Consider the following 18,361-nt stretch of genomic DNA (forward strand, 5'->3'; position numbering starts at 1 on the left):
AAAAGGGCTAATTGTAAACCAAGTGCCCTGGACCTGAAGTGAGGTGCCGCCTTAGGACTCGCCCAAACCACCATGAAGCTGTTGTTGATAAGCAGCCAGGAGGCAGTCTGGGTGTGAAAAGACTTCGGAGGAAGCCTCTTTATACCCATACGGGCGCCAACGACCCGTGTGACCTCTTAGGGTTTTGGTAAAGACACTTTGTCATCATTGCCTTCACTGTACACTAAGCCCTAAGCATTTCATATGACCCCACATGACCGGGCTGCCTAGAAGTCAACTTCAGACACCTTCGAGGGTCTATAGCAGGTAAACTTAGATAAGCAGATGGAAAATTATTTCACCCAGGGAGAGAGAGAGAGGTCAACGGAAGCAATTAGAAGTAGCTGGGAGGAGGGAGGAGGGCAGGGTGTTTTACCAAGAGAAGCATATATAAGAAAAAGGAGAGGAAGAGTCTATTTGTGAACCCTGGGACTTGTGAACAGGAGACATGGATAGCACAGGAGAGAGTGGGATGGCCCGAGCTGCCCTCCAGCTCCTGACCCTTCTCTGGGCTGTGGCCGGAACCAGCACCCAGACCCGAAGCTCATGCTGTGAGTAGAGTATTTTTTCCAAGTAGGTCAAGGCAGCAAATACCCTGGGGACAGGCAGAAACCTCAGACACTGGCTTCTGCTGATGAGAAAGAGACTGAAAATAGCCATCATGATGATAGTTTCAAAACGGGAGGGTCAGGGAGTGAGTGTGTGTGCTTCACCTTTCCTGACTCGAGGGCACAAGTTCCTCGAGAGGCAAGTCTATGCATTTTACATTAAGAGCAACCGAAAAACTGTTGCAGGAATGATGGTTGGGTGGTACAGGGAGAGACCTTCAGGGGCTGTTCTGACCAGATACCGCCACTAATGGGAATGTTGGGTACCTGCTACAGATAGGTCAGATCCCAAATCTTTCGTATTTTTCTGGTAAGAGTAAGGGGAAAAAGAGATGCTTTCTAGGAACAAGCTAGAAATAGTATGAAAGGTCTGTGAGTCATATGGCTTGATGTTACTAAGTGAGAAATCACTCTTTTGTTATTGCTGCTGTTTTTGCTTTTTTATGGCTGCACCTGCCACGTGTGGAAGTTCCCAGGCTGGGGGTCAAATCAGAGCTGCAGCTGCTGGCTTATGACACAGACACAGCCACAGCAACACAGGATCTGAGCTGCATCTGCAACCTATACCACAGCTCATGGCAATGCCGGATCCTTAACCCACCAGTCAAGGTCAGGGATTGAACCTGCATCCTCATGGATAATAGTCAGGTTGTTACTGATGAGCCACGACAGGAACTCCTGAGAAATCACTTTCTTAAAGATAAGATTTATTTGGGTAGGTGGAGGAAACGACTGACCTCTAAAGAAAATCTCAGTGTTTTCTCCATCTACCTTTTTTGTTTATTTTAATGCAATTTATTTATTTAATTAAAAAAATTTTATCCAGGAGTTCCCATCGTGGCTCAGTGGTTAACGAATCTGACTAGGAACCATGAGGTTGTGGGTTCGGTCCCTGGCCTGGCTCAGTGGGTTGAGGATCCGACGTTGCCGTGAGCTGTGGTGCAGGTCGCAGACACAGCTCAGATCCTGCGTTGCCGTGGCTCTGGTGTAGGCCGGCAGCTAAAGCTCCGATTAGATCCCTAGCCTGGGAACCTCCATATGCCACGGGAGCGACCCCAGAAAAGGCAAAAAGACCAAAAAAAAAATTTATCCAAGTATAATTGATTCGTCATTTCTCTTTAATAATCACCCCTACGAGTTCCCTTGTGGCAAAGCAGCTTAAGGACCTGGTGTTGTCACCATAATGGCTGGCACCACTGTTGTGATACAGGTTCGATCCCTGGCCAAGGAGCTTCCTCATGCTGTGGACGTGGCCAAAAAATAATAATAATCACCCCTAAAGGAGGCGTCTCTGAGTATATTGATGCTTATCCTGTCCTCTCTGAGAGACACAGAAACCGTGTTTCTGAGAAAGGAGGAGCGAGGGAGAGGGGTTTAGTAAATGGCTTTGCCCTTGTCAGCTGTTCCCTCTGCAGAGCAGCCCTTGGTTAATGGCATCCAGGTGCTCATGGAGCAGTCCGTGACCAGCTCGGCCTTCCCAAACCCCAGCATCCTGATTGCCATGAACCTGGCCGGAGCCTACAACACAGAGGCCCAGGAGCTCCTGACTTACAAGCTCATGGCTACCAACACCTCCGGTGAGAAGCCACAGCCCTCTGCATGCCCCCTGAATCTTCACCCCCGGACCCCCATCTCCATGTCCCCCCAACCCCAGTGCCACCTCTGACTGCACCTGAGTCACCCAAACACCTTTCCCTACATACCTGGGAGGATCTGTAAAGTCAGGATCCTCAGAGGAAGGTAATAAAGCAGAAAGAGCTCCAGATTAGATGTCAAAGAGCCAGCTTCTGGGTCTGCTCTGCCAGTTATTGACTCTGTGACCTTGAACTGGTCACCAATCCCAATCAACCTCACCTTCCTCATCTGCAAGATGCAGATAATTCTAATAACAATAACACTGACAGCAATAACAGCAACAACGATAATAAAACCTCTGCTCTGCCTACCTCACCAGAGTTGCCTTGAGGCTCAAGTTAGATAAATATGAATCCAGTAAAAAATTATTTTGTACCTATACATTCCTGTATATGAATTGGTGTGGGGACTCTTGCTGCTTTTCCAAACGGATACCAGAAGTTCCTGATGGGCTTGTCAAGTCCCAGAGGCCACTAGATTAAACGTTCCTTTGGTGTTTTTCTATACTCCTTTCCTTCAGGAAGACAGGTCAAAAAAGCATCTAATCACATTATTAAAAAGTCAAAAGGATCTGGAAAGAAGCCGAGAGCCCAGCCCTGATTTCGGTACTCTCTCCCCTGAGAATGCCTTTATTGAACGATTTGTTCTCTCGTCTACAGACCTGACCACAGGTCAGCTCGCCCTCACCATCATGGCACTCACCTCCTCCTGCCGAGACCCTGGGAACAGAATAGCCATTCTACAGGGGCAAATGGAGAACTGGGCACCTCCAAGTAAGAGGAAGGGGGAAGGGAGGCAAACGGTCCTTTCCCAAAATTTGAAATCTATAAAGAAAAGGATTGGGAGAGTGGAAACTTAGGGAAGAGATACCAAGTAACTCTGATAACCCCACCGGTGAGCTCTCCACTTCCAGTCCAGTGAACTGACCACTATCCCAGGGATGCAAGTCAATGCTATCACCTGAGGACAGCAGCATCCTTGTATTCTCTTCTCATGCCACATGACATTCTGAGACCCCCTGAAGTTACCCCCTGCCACTATGGAATCTTTCTTTTTGGACAGGTTTTCTAGCAATGTCTATGTAGACAGATCACAGACATGGAGAGCAGACTTGTGTTTGCCATGGGGGAAGGAGAGAGTGAGATGGAAGGGGAGTTTGGGGTTAGTAGATGCAAACTATTACATTTGTAATGGATAAGCAATGGCGTCCTACTGTACAGCACAGGGAACTATGTCCAATCGCTTGGGTTAGAACATGATGGAAGATAGTACAAGAAAAAAAAAAGAATGTATAAACATGTATGACTGGGTCACTTTGCTGTACAGCAGAAACTGAAGGAACACTGGAAATCAACTATAATTTTTAAAAAGAATCACCATAATATAATATTCTACCATTTTAACAATTTTGTTGTCAAAGGGTCCCCTTTCTGGTCATGTTATTAAAATCAAGTATCAAATGAAAAAGAAAATAACTAGCCTGAGACAATTTTTTTTTTTTTTTTTTTTTGCTTTTTAGGGCCCCCACCTGTGGCATATAGAAGTTCCCAGGCTAGGGGTCTGCCAGCCTACACCACAGCCATAACAACATGGGATCCAAGCCACGTCTGCAACCTACACCACTGTTCATGGCAACTCCAGATCCCTGACCCACTGAGCAAGGCCAGGAATTGAACCTGAATCTTCATGAATACTAGTCGGATTTGTTTCCACTGTGCCACCACAGGAACTCCCCAACCTTAGACAATTTATTTAACCTAGGTTGGCATCACTTTCCTCATTTGTAAAATGAATTTACAATTAAGAAAAAAAAGGGTTGGCTTTTCCTTTTTCACAACATTAGTCTTAGGAAGGCCCTCCTTCTCCTTCCCAGGCCTTGATACCCATGCTTCAACCTTCTACGAGCCAAGTCTGGGGATCCTGACGCTGTGCCAGAATAACCCGGAGAAGACCTTACCGCTAGCAGCCCGTTTTGCCAAGACCCTGCTGGCCAATTCCTCTCCCTTCAACATGGGTGAGTAGGTCAGCACTTGCAAACACCGTCCTGAGCTGGAACATCAAAGCACTGAAGGGTAGAGCTACAGGGGACAGTGCAGGGGGAGCTTTCCATGGAGGAGGAGCTGAGGACCATGAAAATGTCTGCAGATGGAAGATGCTTAGCAAATATTGGTTAGACATGTGAATGAAGGCATAAATGAAAGAGAGAAAGTAAAACATGGAAACCAGGACAATGCTTACCATGTCTGCCAGTTACAGAATCTCCGTTGGGAATAATAAACACATCATCCAAATCAGGCATTGTTCCCAGGGGAATGATTCAATGATTAAATCAATGTCGACACAAAGCCCCACCCTGAACCTCATCTTGAATTGATACTGATACTTCCACGCACGCTTCTTCTCAGTGCTTCTCCTTACAACATCCAAATGTTCTCTTTATAATAAACAGCTACCCTCTGAACCTTAAACCCATGATGCTCCCCTCAAAAGATACACTGGAACCATCGTTCCTTTATCCTACAAGCACATGGCTACTTGTGAATTTCCGAAGCTTTATCCTCTACAACGCCACAGCCTTCTTCTGTGCATACCAATCCCTTTTCTATATAATCCCCTCTGTGAGGGCCACTTTTATGTCCCTCATTTGTGGTCATCTTTTTTCCTCTGCCACTCTGCAAGCAATAGCATGATCTCAGGTTTTCACCCCTTATACAGGCCTCATCAGCAACCTCTCTCATTTCAGGTTCAGTCAGACCAACACACAGGTAGATATTCATTTACTAAAGTACCCTCCCTGGAGTTCCCGTCGTGGCGCAGTGGTTAACAAATCTGACTAGGAACCATGAGATTGCGGGTTCGATCCCTGGCCTTGCTCAGTGGGATAAGGATCCGGCATTGCCGTGAGCTGTGGTGTAGGCTGCAGACGCAGCTCGGATCCCGCGTTGCTGTGGCCCTGGTGTAGGCCGGCAGCTACAGCTCCGATTTGACCCCTAGCCTGGGAACCCCCATATGCTGTGGGACACGGTCCTAGAAAAAGGCGAAAAGACAAAAATGAAAATAAAATTTAAAAAACAAAATAAAGCACCCTCCCTGTGAGTCAAAAACACGGTAGTCTTTGTTCCCCATCTGGGACCTTGTGCATTGCTGGGGTATCTCTGCCGGTTCAGGAAATTGGGACTTTGCCAATGTTGTCCCCCTTAATGAGGTGATGCAATCTTTGGGTGGAGATTAGGGTGAGGAGAAAAAAATCAATGAAAAAAAAATGCCATCTGGCAAGTGTTTGATTTGTTCTGGTCTCCTCATGCCACAGTTTGCTATTATATGTTTGAGTCCACATACAATAAATAATGAAATAATGAAAAAAATCTCCTCTGCTGGTTCCTGTGGGGGAATGCAAAACCCAACCCCCCACATCCAAGCTCCCAGAGCACAGTGACAGCACAAAGTGTCAAGATGTTAAAACAGGTACAAACAACAAACACTAAGGGAGTTCAGAAGAGAGCCTGCACCTGTCGGGTGGGATGGGCCGGAAGGCTTCATGCAGAGGTGGGCCTCGCTGGGCCTTCACGAACTGGTGACACCTCGAAAGAGAAGCCCCAGGACAAGAGGAGTGGGCTTGCATATGCTGCCAGTCTCCTTTCATTCAAAACATGAGTTGTGGCATCACATGGATCTGCATTCAGGTGCCAGTGCTGCTGCTTACGAGCTGTGTGGCCTTGGGCAGTTACCTAACTTCTCTGAGCCTCCATTTCCTCCTCCCTTACATGGAGATCATTGGGTCCTATTTCACGGATTGTCCTGAAGGGTAAAGGAAATGCTAGCTGTTCGTGTTGTGGTGGAGATGGTGGTCTTAATTCCTCCCTTTGATTCACAGACACAGGAGCAATGGCAACCTTGGCCCTGACCTGTATGTACAACAAGATCCCCGTAGGCTCAGAGGAAGGGTACAGAGCCCTGTTCAGTCAGGTACTGAGGAATACTGTGGAGAATATCAGCATGAGGATCCAAGACAACGGAATCATTGGAAACATCTATAGCACTGGCCTCGCCATGCAGGTAACCGCGTCACTGACGCTCTTCCTTGCACCCATGCGGCTAAGCCTGGCTTGTGGGACCAAGAGACCAGGCTGCTGCTTATATCTTGGGGAAGACTGGCTAGTGCGACCCGAGGTAGATTCCTTATGGCACCTCACTTTCTCTACTGGTCAAATATAGGTAAGTGGTAATTCCCCCACCTCATAGGTAAAGTATAAAAACAAGCATACATAAACTCTTTTCCTTTCCTTGGAAAATAAAAAAAGGAACAAATCTAAGAAATGCATTTGTTTATTATTAATAATAATCAGCTTGTTCATAATCATTATGGACAATTGAAAGTTTGGTGCCTAAAGAAATGGATATTCGAGTAGGTTCTCAAAAGGTATTGAATCTTCTGATTCCATCTTGCCAATCAAGTGTTCTTTTACCAGCCCTTTATCTTGACCCAAAAATGGTGGGATTGTATTCAAAATGATTAACGAAAATAATCTAAGGCTGGCTGGACATTAATCTTTATCAAGCTCTTTTGCCATCTCAATCTCATCTCAATCCCACAAAGATCCCTAATATATGGCAAAGCCAGATGGGTCTGGTCATCAAGTCTATATTCAGTCCTATGCTTCCCTCATATAGATTCTCAGGCTTGGGTTCTATAAGATGCTACTTGATATAGCTCCAAATACGACCACACACACACACACCCTTCCCTCTTCATTGATTAGGGTTGACTAGAGCACCATCATTCCTTGGAAGAGACTCCAGTAATAGTGGGGAGAGAGAACAAACTAAAATCAGAAATTGAAGGGTCGTCTGTGGCCAAATCCTCTAGTCTAACCGAAGAAATTTATTTTCCAAAAATCTCAAAATGCCCTACAGGATTGACAGAAAAACTACATCATGACCTTTCCAACTTGGAAAGCCCAAGAAACAGAGAATCACAATATTATGCTTAGTGAAATTAAATCAGACAGAAAAAGATAAGTGTTGTATCATATCACTTATTGGTAGAATCCAAAAAGTAATACATGGTGTTCCCATCGTGGCAAGGCAGAAACGAATCCAACTAGGGACCATGAGGTTGCGGGTTTGATCCCTGGCCTCGCTCAGTGGGTTGGGGATCCAGGGTTGCTGTGAGCTGTGGTGTGGGTCGCAGATGCAGCTCGGATCTGGCTTGGATGTGGCTGTGGCATAGGCTGGCAGCTGTAGCTCCGATTAGACCCCTAGCTTGGGAACCTCCCTATGCCGCAGGTGTGGCTGTAAAGAGCAAAAAAATTTTTTTAATTAATAAATAAATAAAAAATAAAAATAATACAAATGAAAGCGCATGCAAAACAAAAATAGACTCCTAGATAGAGAAAACAAACTTGTAGTTACCAAAGAGGAGAGGGAGGGAAGGAGGCACAAGTTAGGGGTATGGGATTAACAGATACAAACGACCACGTATAAAATAGATAAGCAACAAAGACATAACTCTATAGCACAGGGAATGATAGAGCTATTATTTTATAATAATCTATAATGGGGTGTAATCTGCAAAAATGCTGAATCACTATGCTATACACTTGAAATTAATCTAACATCATAAATTAACTATACATCAGTTAAAAAGAAAACAGAATCATGGAGTTACAGCCTCAAATCCAATTTAGCTCTGAACTAGTGCTAGGGGATGAAGACTGGTTTGATATTCCACACATCAAAAATTAGCAATGTAATATACAGCATGGTGAATACAATTAATAATACTGTACTATATATGTGAAAGTTCCTAAGAGAGTAAATCTTAAAAGTTCTGATCACCAAAAAAAAGTTCTCATCACAAGAAAACACTGTGAAACTATACGTGATAGAGGTTAAACAGACTCACTGACAATATACACCTTCAGCAATATACCTTTGACAGTATACACAAATACCAAGTCATTTGTTAGTATACTTGAAACTAAGATAATGTGATGTGTCAATTACATCTCAATTTTAAAAATATTTTTAAAAATTAAGATTAGGAGTTCCCTGGTGGCCTAGCAGTTGAGGATTCCGCATTGTCACTTCTGGGGCTCTGGTTCAATCCCTGGCCTGGGCACTTCTGAATGCCATGAGTACAGTCCAAAAAAAAAAAAAAATTAAGATTAAAAAAGTGAAGAGAGGGCATAAAGAGACTAGAAATGTGTTCCTGTTAAACATAAGAGTAAATACAAAATCCCCGCTCCAATGTGCCATAGAACCAACTAAGGAAAACAAAGCCAGTTTCTACATCATGTTGTAGTCAATGAAATTTTGCCAGAGAACAAAACGCTGTTTCTATAGCTGAAACGGAAGCATTCAATGGGCTCAGGTTCAGAAAGCTTTGTGGAGGAACAGAGGGAGTCTGGAAGAAATACACAACCAGTTTTCCTTATGACTCAGGTAAAACAAACTTGCTCACCTTATCGCCGTAGAAATGTTTGCTTTTGTTAATTTGGTTTGTGAATTCTGTTTGGGATTTTATCTTGTACAGGGTACACCCTGATAAACTGTCCCGAGGAACTAAAGCTATTCCTGGGAAAAAGGCAGGACCACATCCATCTAGATAGCAAAAGCCACTTAGATTTCTTGTCAGAACACAAAACCTCTCTCTATACCCATTATGCCAGAGTTTACCCAGGCAAAATCTAATGTTGAAAATCACCAGACATCTAATAAATAATCTTTTTCCAATATAAAATTAGTGTAGAAAAGCAAAGCGTTCTAAGGCTGTAACAACTTGGATTTGAAACCCAGATTGGCCGATACTGAATTCCTCAGAATTTCATTTTCCCCATAATAGCAAAGGTATTAAAAAAAAAAAAAAAATCACCGGCACAGTGCAGTTTTCCATAATTGTCCCAGCAGAAGAGAGGGCGATTTTTTTTTTTTTTAGGGCCTCACTCATGGCATATGGAAGTTTCCCGGCTAGGGGTCGAATTGGAGCTACAGCTGTGGGACTTAACACAGCAGCCATAGCAACACGGGATCTGAGCTGCATCTGTGACCTACACCATAGCTCATGGCAACCCTGGATCCTGAACCCATTGAGCAAGGCCAGGGATCAAACCCCCGTCCTCACAGATCCTGGTCAGGTTCATCACCACTGAGCCACGATGGGAGCTCCAAGAGGGTGATCTTAGCCTCCCTTGTCAGCCTTCCTTCGCCCTCTGCCAGCTGTCATTGCCCTTCGAGTGACCTAAGCCGTCCACACTGCTTCCCAGAGGCACTCTGGGGCATTTCCCCTCTTCCAGAATCCCTCCTCTTTCTTCTATCGGCATTCCAATGCTCTCAAGCTTCCTCTAACAAAAACTGAACTTGGAGAGATAAACTTCTTCATGCAAAGTAATTCATGACTTGTAACAGTTACGCCTCTCTATAGAGTGTTGGCGTTGGAAATGTTTTATCCCCTAAGCAAGGGGATACATCTTGTTTAGTGAGTTTTGGGAGGCGAATGTGGCAAGTGGACAGGATGTTTGCTGGGAGTAGCGACCTGATGCCCTTTAACCAAACTGCCCTGTAACTTGGCCTCTGGGACAAGTCATTGTTATGGTAAGAGAGAGGAACAGGGCCCATCCAAACTGCCCCGTTGCTCACACTGCTGCCTCTAGCTCACAGAGCCACTTCTAGCTCCCGTCTCCCTCTTCTCTCATTTCCCACTCAAATCTCAGGTAAATCCATCATCAGCAACCCCAGCCCATTAACACACTCTGGTGGCTGTGGTCAGCATGGCCCTAAAAACAGAGAGGTGGTAACGACAGCTTTCACATCACACATCCCAAAGTGCATTTGCCTGGGGTCCCATCTAAGCCTGCAGCGACCGCTCCAAAAGTAGGCAGGAACTATGATTTCTCTTTTACCCATGAGAGATAGAAAGCTCAGCAAAGGAGAGTGACTTGCTTGGTGTATTCCTCAAGACTCATTTTGCAAATGAGTCTTTTTGCCTAAGATAAAGAAAAAACAAAAAAACTGGGAATCACTATTTCACTGTAAACTGGGGGAATTCATGGCTGGATTGGGTGATTTCAGGATTCATCAAAATAAAGGGTTCGAATCATGATATCAGGGACCACTCTTTCTTTGTCGCTCAGCCTTGGTTTGTCTCACTCTCTCCTGCCGCATAGCTTCTTCTAAGTGGCTGAGAAAGAGGGTCACTAGCAGTTCAGGGATGACTCACATAGTTCCAGCTAAGTAACCTCAGCAAGAAAAAAAAAAAAAAGAAAAGAAAATGCTTCTTTCCCCTAGTGTCTGTAGATCAGGGAAGGACTCTGATTAGTGCACATGCCCCCAATCCCTGTCACCCAAAGGATGGTACTTGCCACCCAAGGATGGCACTATCCCAGCCTTGAGTCCTCCCTACCCACCCACCATGGCCAGAGTTATGGAGAGGCTGGCTGACCATCCTGACATGATCACAAAATGTGGGAAGAGTCCTCTAAAGGGTATACGAACAACAACAACAAAAAAAGACACCTACTATGGTTAGATGGCCAGGTGGTCCCATCCTGGAGCTTACTTTGCCCAGCTCCCATCCTCTTCTACATATAAGAACTATGAGTAAACACAGCAGCTCTAATGACACTCCCTGAATCTGAGTCTAGCTCAGACCTTTGTGGTGTGACTGCTGTGTGACGCACTGTGCCAAGTGGTGGGGACACAGCTGTGAATAAGACACATTGTCCCGAACCTCATACAGCTTTGGTTTTTGAACTCTGGTTGATCACAAAGACGAGGGATCAAGTCTTTCCCTTATAAGGCTTATAAAAGCCAACTCTCAGCTTTGCCTAATATCTCTCTCTCTCTCTCTCTTCCCCACCTCCCTGTCCCAGGCTCTCTCTGTGACACCTGAGCAACCTAACAAGGAGTGGGACTGCCAGAAGACCATGGATACTGTACTTACTGAGATTAAGGAGGGGAAATTCCACAACCCCATGGCCATTGCCCAAATCCTCCCTTCCCTGAAAGGCAAGACCTATCTAGATGTGCCCCATGTGTCTTGCAGCCCTGGTAAGAACTCTTAACTTCTGCCTCTCCCTGTGTCATAAAAACGGCAACTTATGCCAGGAATGATCCACGGATCATTTTTTTTTTTCATTTGACTATTATATGTCAAGTATTATTACCTAACTTCAATTCTTAATTTGTTTTTTAAATTTTATTTTTATTAGAGTATGGTTGATTTGTAGCATTGTGTCAATGTCTGCTGTACAGCATAGAGACCCAGTCAAACACATACATACATTCTTTTTCTCATATGATCTTCCGTTGAGGTCTATTCCAAGATACTGGATATAATTCCCTGTGCTGTACAGGAGAACCTCATTGCTTATCCATTCTAAATGGGATAATTTGCATCTACCAACCCCAAACTCCCAGTCCATCCCACTCCCTCCTCCCTCCCCTTTGGCAACGATGAGTCTGTCCTCTATGTCCATGAGTTGTTTCTGTCTTGTAGATAAGTTCGTTTGTGCCACATCTTAGATTCCACATATAAGTGATATCATATGGTATTTGTCTTTCCCTTTCTGACTTACTTCACTTAGTATAAGAATCTCTAGTTGCACCCATGTTGCAGCAAATGGCATTATTTTGTTCTTTTTATGGCTGAGTAGTATTCCATATTCCACGGCATATGGAGGTTCCCAGGCTAGGGGTCGAATCGGAGCTGTAGCTGCCAGCCTATGCCACAGCTACAGCAACTCGGGATCCGAGCCGCGTCTGCGACCTACACCACAGCTCACGGCAACGCCAGATCATTAACCCATTGAGCAAGGGCAGGGACTGAACCCGCAACTTCATGGTTCCTAGTCAGATTTGTTAACCACTGCGCCACGACGGGAACTCCAAATTAACAAATTTTAAAAACTCACAAGTGAACAGTGAGTACCATGTAAAACCCATGATTTAGGGCTCACAATCCTCCATTCAGCTTTCAAATTCTTTTCATAAAATAAATGTTTATCGTTAAGCTGGCTGTCAATGCTTCAGCTATGATAAATTCTCTGGAATGGAAATGAGCGCTTTATAGATCAGATCATTTTCTAAGAATAATCCATGAAGGACACACAATCACTGTTATTTCTTGAAATGTTTTCTGGGGCGAGCTGCCAATAACAGAGACTGCACCATAATCTTTAACAAAGTTGGCCGCTTTGCTCTTCACAGGTCATGAGGTGCCACCAACTCTACCCAACCACCCCAGCCCTGTTCCCACCCCAGCACCCAACATCACCGTCATATACACCATAAATAACCAGCTGAGGGGCGTGGAGCTGCTCTTCAATGAAACCATCAGTGTTAGTGTGAAAAGAGGATCCGTGCTACTTATTGTCCTGGAGGAGGCACAGCGCAAAAACCCCAAGTTCAAGTGAGTGCTATAAGGGATAGTTGCCATTCCCCCCAAGCCCTACCTGATTCTCATTCTCTCTCTCTTCTTCCTTCATTTTCTTATGTTTCCCCCTTCTGATAGTTTAACAGATCTTTATTTAACAGCCCCTTGAGGTGTCTGCAGTCTAGTAATGAGGCAAGGCTCTCACAAAAATTAAATCATTGGAATAGACCATGATAGAGTCTATAAGAAAGTATCATAATACATATATGACTGGGTCACTTTGCTGTACGGTAGAAATTGGCACAACATTGTAAATCAACTCTACTTGAATATGAAAAAATAGAGATGAACTGCCACAAAAAATAAATTAAAATTAAATCATTCCAGTCAACCTATGATGGAGTTTTCAAACCAGAAATTCAAAAGAGAGAGAGCCCACTGTGGATCTGAAGAGTCAAGGAAGGCTCGTGGCTTTGGGCCACATTCAAAGACTAGATACACTATAGAAAGATATGGGCGGATGGTGTTCCAGGAAGAGGGGATGGTGAGGATAAGGCACCTGAGACAGGACTGAGAAAGGAATTTAGGGTCAATGAATAGACCAGCTTGACTAGAGAAGATAATACAGGACTAATTAAGGGAGTGATGTCTGGAAGGATAGGTTGGGTGACATTGCAGCAAGCCTGAAACGCCAAGCTAAGAAAATCAGACTCAGGTTACAGAGAAGCCTTGCAAGTTTTTGAATCAGGAAAGTCATATTGTAACGTGGTGACTGGGTTGGAGAATGAGTGACCAGGAGGAAAACTAGGACACGACTGCAGAAGTGAAGCTGTAAAGTGGGAGGCCTTCATCTAGGATAAATGGACACATCCCGAAGAAGTCTCCCCAGAGCTTGTGCGTGACTGGATGGGGAGATCAAGAGGAAGACGCTTCAAAACTATTGACAGGAAATGTCTCAAAGAAAGACTGTCCTTCAGAGAAAAACAAAATTCCTTTAGACAGGTCTCACTGATGGTGTTTGAAACAGAAACATGAGGAGCTTTTGGTGGAATAAAGGAAATCCTAGGGAAAAAAAGGTTAGGACAAGCAAAAAAGATTAGGTAGTCATCAGTAGAGTGACAACTGAAGTTAGGGACCATGCGGTAGGTGGCAGATAGAGTGCTTCCAATAAAACCATGAGACCTATGCAATTGGTCCCATTTTACAGAAAGAACCCATTCGATCCAAAAAGTTAAGTAATATTCTAAAGATCACATAAAGTGAATCCAACAGAGATGAGATCTGAACCCAGATCTGAGTGATTCTGAAGGCCACATTCTTTCCATTGCCCAGATGGGAAAGGGAGGAATGTAGAGATTAATCACGGAGGAGAACATTAAATTTGAGGGAATATTTATAGTTTGCAAAAATAGGAAACAGTAGAGAAATGCGGCGAAGACAAATCTAGAGGAGGAGGAGGAGGGAAAATGCCAGGTCATGGAAAGGAAAAAAGGAGGTCCTTTCAAAGGAAAGATAACATGAAGGAGTTTCCTGGTGGCCTAGTGGGTTAAGGATCCAGAGTTGTCACTGTTGGGACGCTGGTTGGATCCCTGGCCTGAGAACTTCTGCAGGCCGTGGGTGCAGCCAAAAAAAGGGGGGGTGGGCAGGAGAGAAAGAGAGAGAGAGAGAGAAAGAGATGACGCGATCAAATTCTGCAGAGACACTCCAGGAGAAAAGCTGACAAAAGCCAAGGAGCTGACGGTTAAGCGACATGGGAGCTAACCCCCCCGGGATCAGGATAAGTACACATGCCTGCGGCTCCCAGACAAGCTCCATCACTTCCCAACTTCAGTAGAACAGGTCAGGATAAAGACTGACTTTCAAGGATACTTAATTTTCAAACAACCCTCAAGATATTTACTTTTTCTCTAAGCTTAGCTTTAATGCTGCCTGATTTTTCTTTTTCTAACTATAAATGTCATAAATATACACAGTAGAAATTTTAAGGGGGCAAAAGCAAAAAGGAAAAAAAAACAAAGCATCTATATAGTCCATCCACAATATAATCACTGGTATTTTTTATAATTTCATAGGTGTTTTTCTCCACGTGTATTACAAATAGTTGTGATCCATAATATACATCAGATAGGGAGATATTTCTTATGCAGTGTGTATCCCACATTTTCACTTAACATGCTTGCATAAGCATTTTCCCATGTCACTGAAAAGTCTTGAAAAATATGATTTTCACAACTGCAAAATATTCAATTTTGGATATTCATTCCCTCACTCTCCTAATTCTTTGCCCCTTTTTGGACATCTACACTTTAAAAATTTGCTGATTGACGGTTTTGTTTTGGTTTTTTCTTCGAAATCTGTTTAGTTTCTTTTTACTTACTTCCTGGTGATGTATGCATTAGTGATTCTGTACGCATTAGTGATTCGCACTTTCTCTTCTCAACATGATTTTCCTGACCTTTAAAGCATTCAGAATGTCTCTGTCCTTTCACTTTAACTTCTCGTCACCGGACTTAAAGTGAGGTGTTCCTCACAGATGATTTTACTCTTACAGATTTGAAACGACAATGACGTCCTGGGGACCGGTGGTCTCTTCTATTAACAATATCGCTGAAAATGTCAACCACAGGACGTACTGGCAGTTTCTGAGTGGCCAAACGCCCTTAAACGAAGGTGAGAGAAGAAAAGGAATGTGGGCCTTTCCGCCACCATTTGAAGGCTAATTCTTTTCACTTCCCTATTTCATTCATTCATGCAGTCGATAAACAATGATGGCATTGTATGTAAATATACAACAGTTGTACATACAGCGGCTCCATAAGTATGTACATGTGCAGGTACATTATGACTACACATGGTAACTAAGATAGGTAGATAGACAGATAGATAGATAGGCAGGCGAGGGAACGGATGGGTGGCTATCTAAAATAGCTTTTTAAAAAAATCAGGGGAGTTCCTGTGGGGCTCAGCAGAAACGAATCTGACGAGCATCCATGAGGACGCAGGTTCAATCCCTGGCCTTGCTCAGTGGGTTAAAGACCCAGCATGGCCGTGAGCTGTGGTGTAGGTCACAGACTCGACCAGGATCTCGTGTGGCTGTGCCTATGGCCTAGGCCAGCGGCTGCAGCTCCAATTTGATCCCTAGCCTGGGAACCTCCATATGCCATGAGCGCGTTCCTGAAACGGCCAAAAAAAAAAAAAAAAAAAAAAAAATCAGGAATCCTAACTCCACTTTGAGCCAGTGGGAAAATGTCCAATGAACAAGAAAAATGAACTGAGCTACCACTTTGGAAAAAAAAAAAAAAAGCTGATAATGTCACTTGAAAAAGCAGATAATGTGAGAAAGGCTTAAAAAAAAAGTGATATAAGAAGATGGCCACTTCGGGGTTAAAAAATTAAACGTGGATGCGTAAAACAAAAGAACAATGAATTCAGTGGGAAACAAACGTGAGACACATGAATAACAGCTATTAATGTAGTAACATTATCTTCTTTCATATGCACGTCAAATCTGTGGAAATTAATGACTTCAATTTTTTTATTACAGTATAGTTGATTTACAGTGTTGTGTCAATTTCTGCTGCACAGAAAAGTGACCCGGTCATACCTATATGTACATTCTTTTTCTCATACTCTCTCCCATCATGTTCTATCCCAAGAGATGATAGAGTTCCCTGTGCTGTACAGCAGGACCTCACTGCTTACCCATTCTAAATATAACAGTTTGCACCTACTAACCCCAAATGAACCTATGTGCAAAACAGAATTCGTGATTCTCTTACAGAGAAAGAAACCCGAGTCTCAGAGACATAAAAGGGACTTGCCCAAGGCACACGTGCAGCGTGTAATAGAGCAGATAACCAAGCCCAGGACAAGTGTGCTTTCCACCACAGCTTCGCTCAAAAGCCATGCTTCACCTTCTTTTGTTGTAGTTTTTTTAAAAATTGCCAACGAGAGGAATGTTTATGCTAAGAAAGTGGCAAAACTAAAATTCAGACTTTAGCAAAACTTTACCAATCTTTAAATCTTTTGCACAAATACTAAAATATCCTCCAACTTAAAGAGCACTGGTCTATGGGGTTTGGGGGTTCTTTTTGTGGGGGGTGGTTTTTTTTTTTTTGTTTGTTTGTTTGTTTTGGCCTTCCCTGCAGCATGCAGAAGTTCCCAGGCCAGGGATCAAACCAGAGCCACAGCAGCAACCCAAGCCACAGCAGTGACAACACCAGATCTTTAACCCACTGAGCCACCAGGGAACTCCTGGTCTATGATTTTGTCTAAGAATGATGTTATCTAGCTAACCTGATGTTCATTATCATGTGCACAGAGATGTGAGGTCAAGATAGTCACAGCAGAGCCAAGATTGAGGCTTTATCAAGATGCTTTCTTATTCAAGATTACAATGAAAGAGACGTTTTCCTTATCATGCATCTAACAAAATCTAGCCAGTCAGAATTTAAACTGCAGAATTGCAGCAAAGCATCTAACAAATACCTTAGAGTCTCATAGGCCTTGCTTAGAAGTCCCGTCTCTTATTTTCTAACTTCACCAGGCAAATAATGAATCTTCTCTGAGCCCCAGTGTCCACAGCTATAAAATGGAAACGGTTATAACCATTTCTTAGGTCACTGTGGGGATTGGAAATAATGTGTTTGACTTACATGTGGACTCTAAAATATGACACAAAAGAACCTATCTATGAAACAGAAACAGGCTCATAGACAGAGAACAGACTTGTGGTTGTTGGGGGTGTGGAGGACGGAAAAATTGGGAGTTTGGGGTTAGCAGGTGTAAGCTCTTATATATAGGTTGAATAAACAACAAGGTCCTACTGCATAATACAACATTTCTTACACACTTTTTATGTGTCAAATACTGTATGAGGCACTTGGCAGTCATTATTTATCATTCTGAACATAGCTCTTCAGTGTAAAGACTAGTGGTACAATTTCATATATGAGGGAAGGAAGCTGGCACAATCTGAGGGGTGTGCCCATGGGCATGCTCCATGTGGCAACCTAGAGCCCGCAAACAAGCCCTTGAATCTCAGTTCCATGCTCCTTCCATACTAGTCAACTCTACAACGAGTTTGCTCCTCTAACCAATGTAATGGGCTGATCCTGCGGGAGGTGGGCCTGTTCTGAGCACCATGGTCACATGTTCTCTGCTTGTTTCCAGGAGTTGCGGACTATATACCCTTCAACCACGAGCACATCACAGCCAATTTCACACAGTACTAAGGAGGAGGGGGTTCGGCTTCTACGGAACATCTCCACGGGATGGCTGGAATTTCTTTCATATCATTTCAAATCTATGCCAAAGAGTGGATACTTACAATGCTACCAGATTCCTGGTTGAAATATGGACACTGCTCTGTAAAATAAATGAGGTCAACTTCCCTAGAGTCTCAATATCTGTGAACTATCAAAGAAAAAATCTAATTTCTCAAGACGATGGTGGCCAGTCATCATTTAAGTTTAGGGTGAGGGGAGAAGGGGGTATCTGGCTGATATTTTGGGAGGTTGTTCTGATCTTTTCGATTAATTAACTAACACACTTTCTTTTTTTGGCCACACCCACGGCATATGGAAGTTCCCAGGCCAGGGACTGAATCCAAGCTGCAGCTGAGACCTACACCACAGCCGTGGCAATGTGGGATTCTTAACCCACTGTGCCACAGCAGGAACACCCCAACATACTCTTATTCTGTAAA

At 43.8% G+C, this 18,361-nt stretch overlaps 1 protein-coding gene across 1 annotated transcript; it reads left to right on the plus strand.

Annotated features, from left to right (window-relative positions):
- The first annotated feature begins 454 nt into the window (after positions 1-454).
- On the plus strand, positions 455-18,047 carry CBLIF (cobalamin binding intrinsic factor). The gene is made up of 9 exons (XM_003122682.4): positions 455-590; positions 2,048-2,224; positions 2,942-3,055; positions 4,156-4,296; positions 6,157-6,338; positions 11,153-11,330; positions 12,489-12,690; positions 15,206-15,324; positions 17,827-18,047. The coding sequence occupies exons 1-9, from the start codon at positions 488-490 to the stop codon at positions 17,886-17,888; spliced, it is 1,278 nt and encodes a 425-aa protein (XP_003122730.3). The 5' UTR covers positions 455-487; the 3' UTR covers positions 17,889-18,047.
- Positions 18,048-18,361: the final 314 nt, after the last annotated feature.

Source organism: Sus scrofa, chromosome 2 (assembly GCF_054392235.1).
Source record: "Sus scrofa isolate SSC_HxYL_T2T_F1_AM1 chromosome 2, Sscrofa_HxYL_maternal_Yorkshire_Landrace_v2.0, whole genome shotgun sequence".
Lineage (NCBI taxonomy): Eukaryota > Metazoa > Chordata > Mammalia > Artiodactyla > Suidae > Sus > Sus scrofa.

Excerpts from the sequence above, each read along its gene's own strand:
- CBLIF (XM_003122682.4), top strand. The coding sequence starts at position 488 with ATGGATAGCACAGGAGAGAGTGGGATGGCCCGAGCTGCCCTCCAGCTC. Across the intron at positions 12,691-15,205 it reads CGCAAAAACCCCAAGTTCAA|ATTTGAAACGACAATGACGT; the intron begins GTGAGTGCTATA and ends TTACTCTTACAG. Across the intron at positions 15,325-17,826 it reads CCAAACGCCCTTAAACGAAG|GAGTTGCGGACTATATACCC; the intron begins GTGAGAGAAGAA and ends GCTTGTTTCCAG.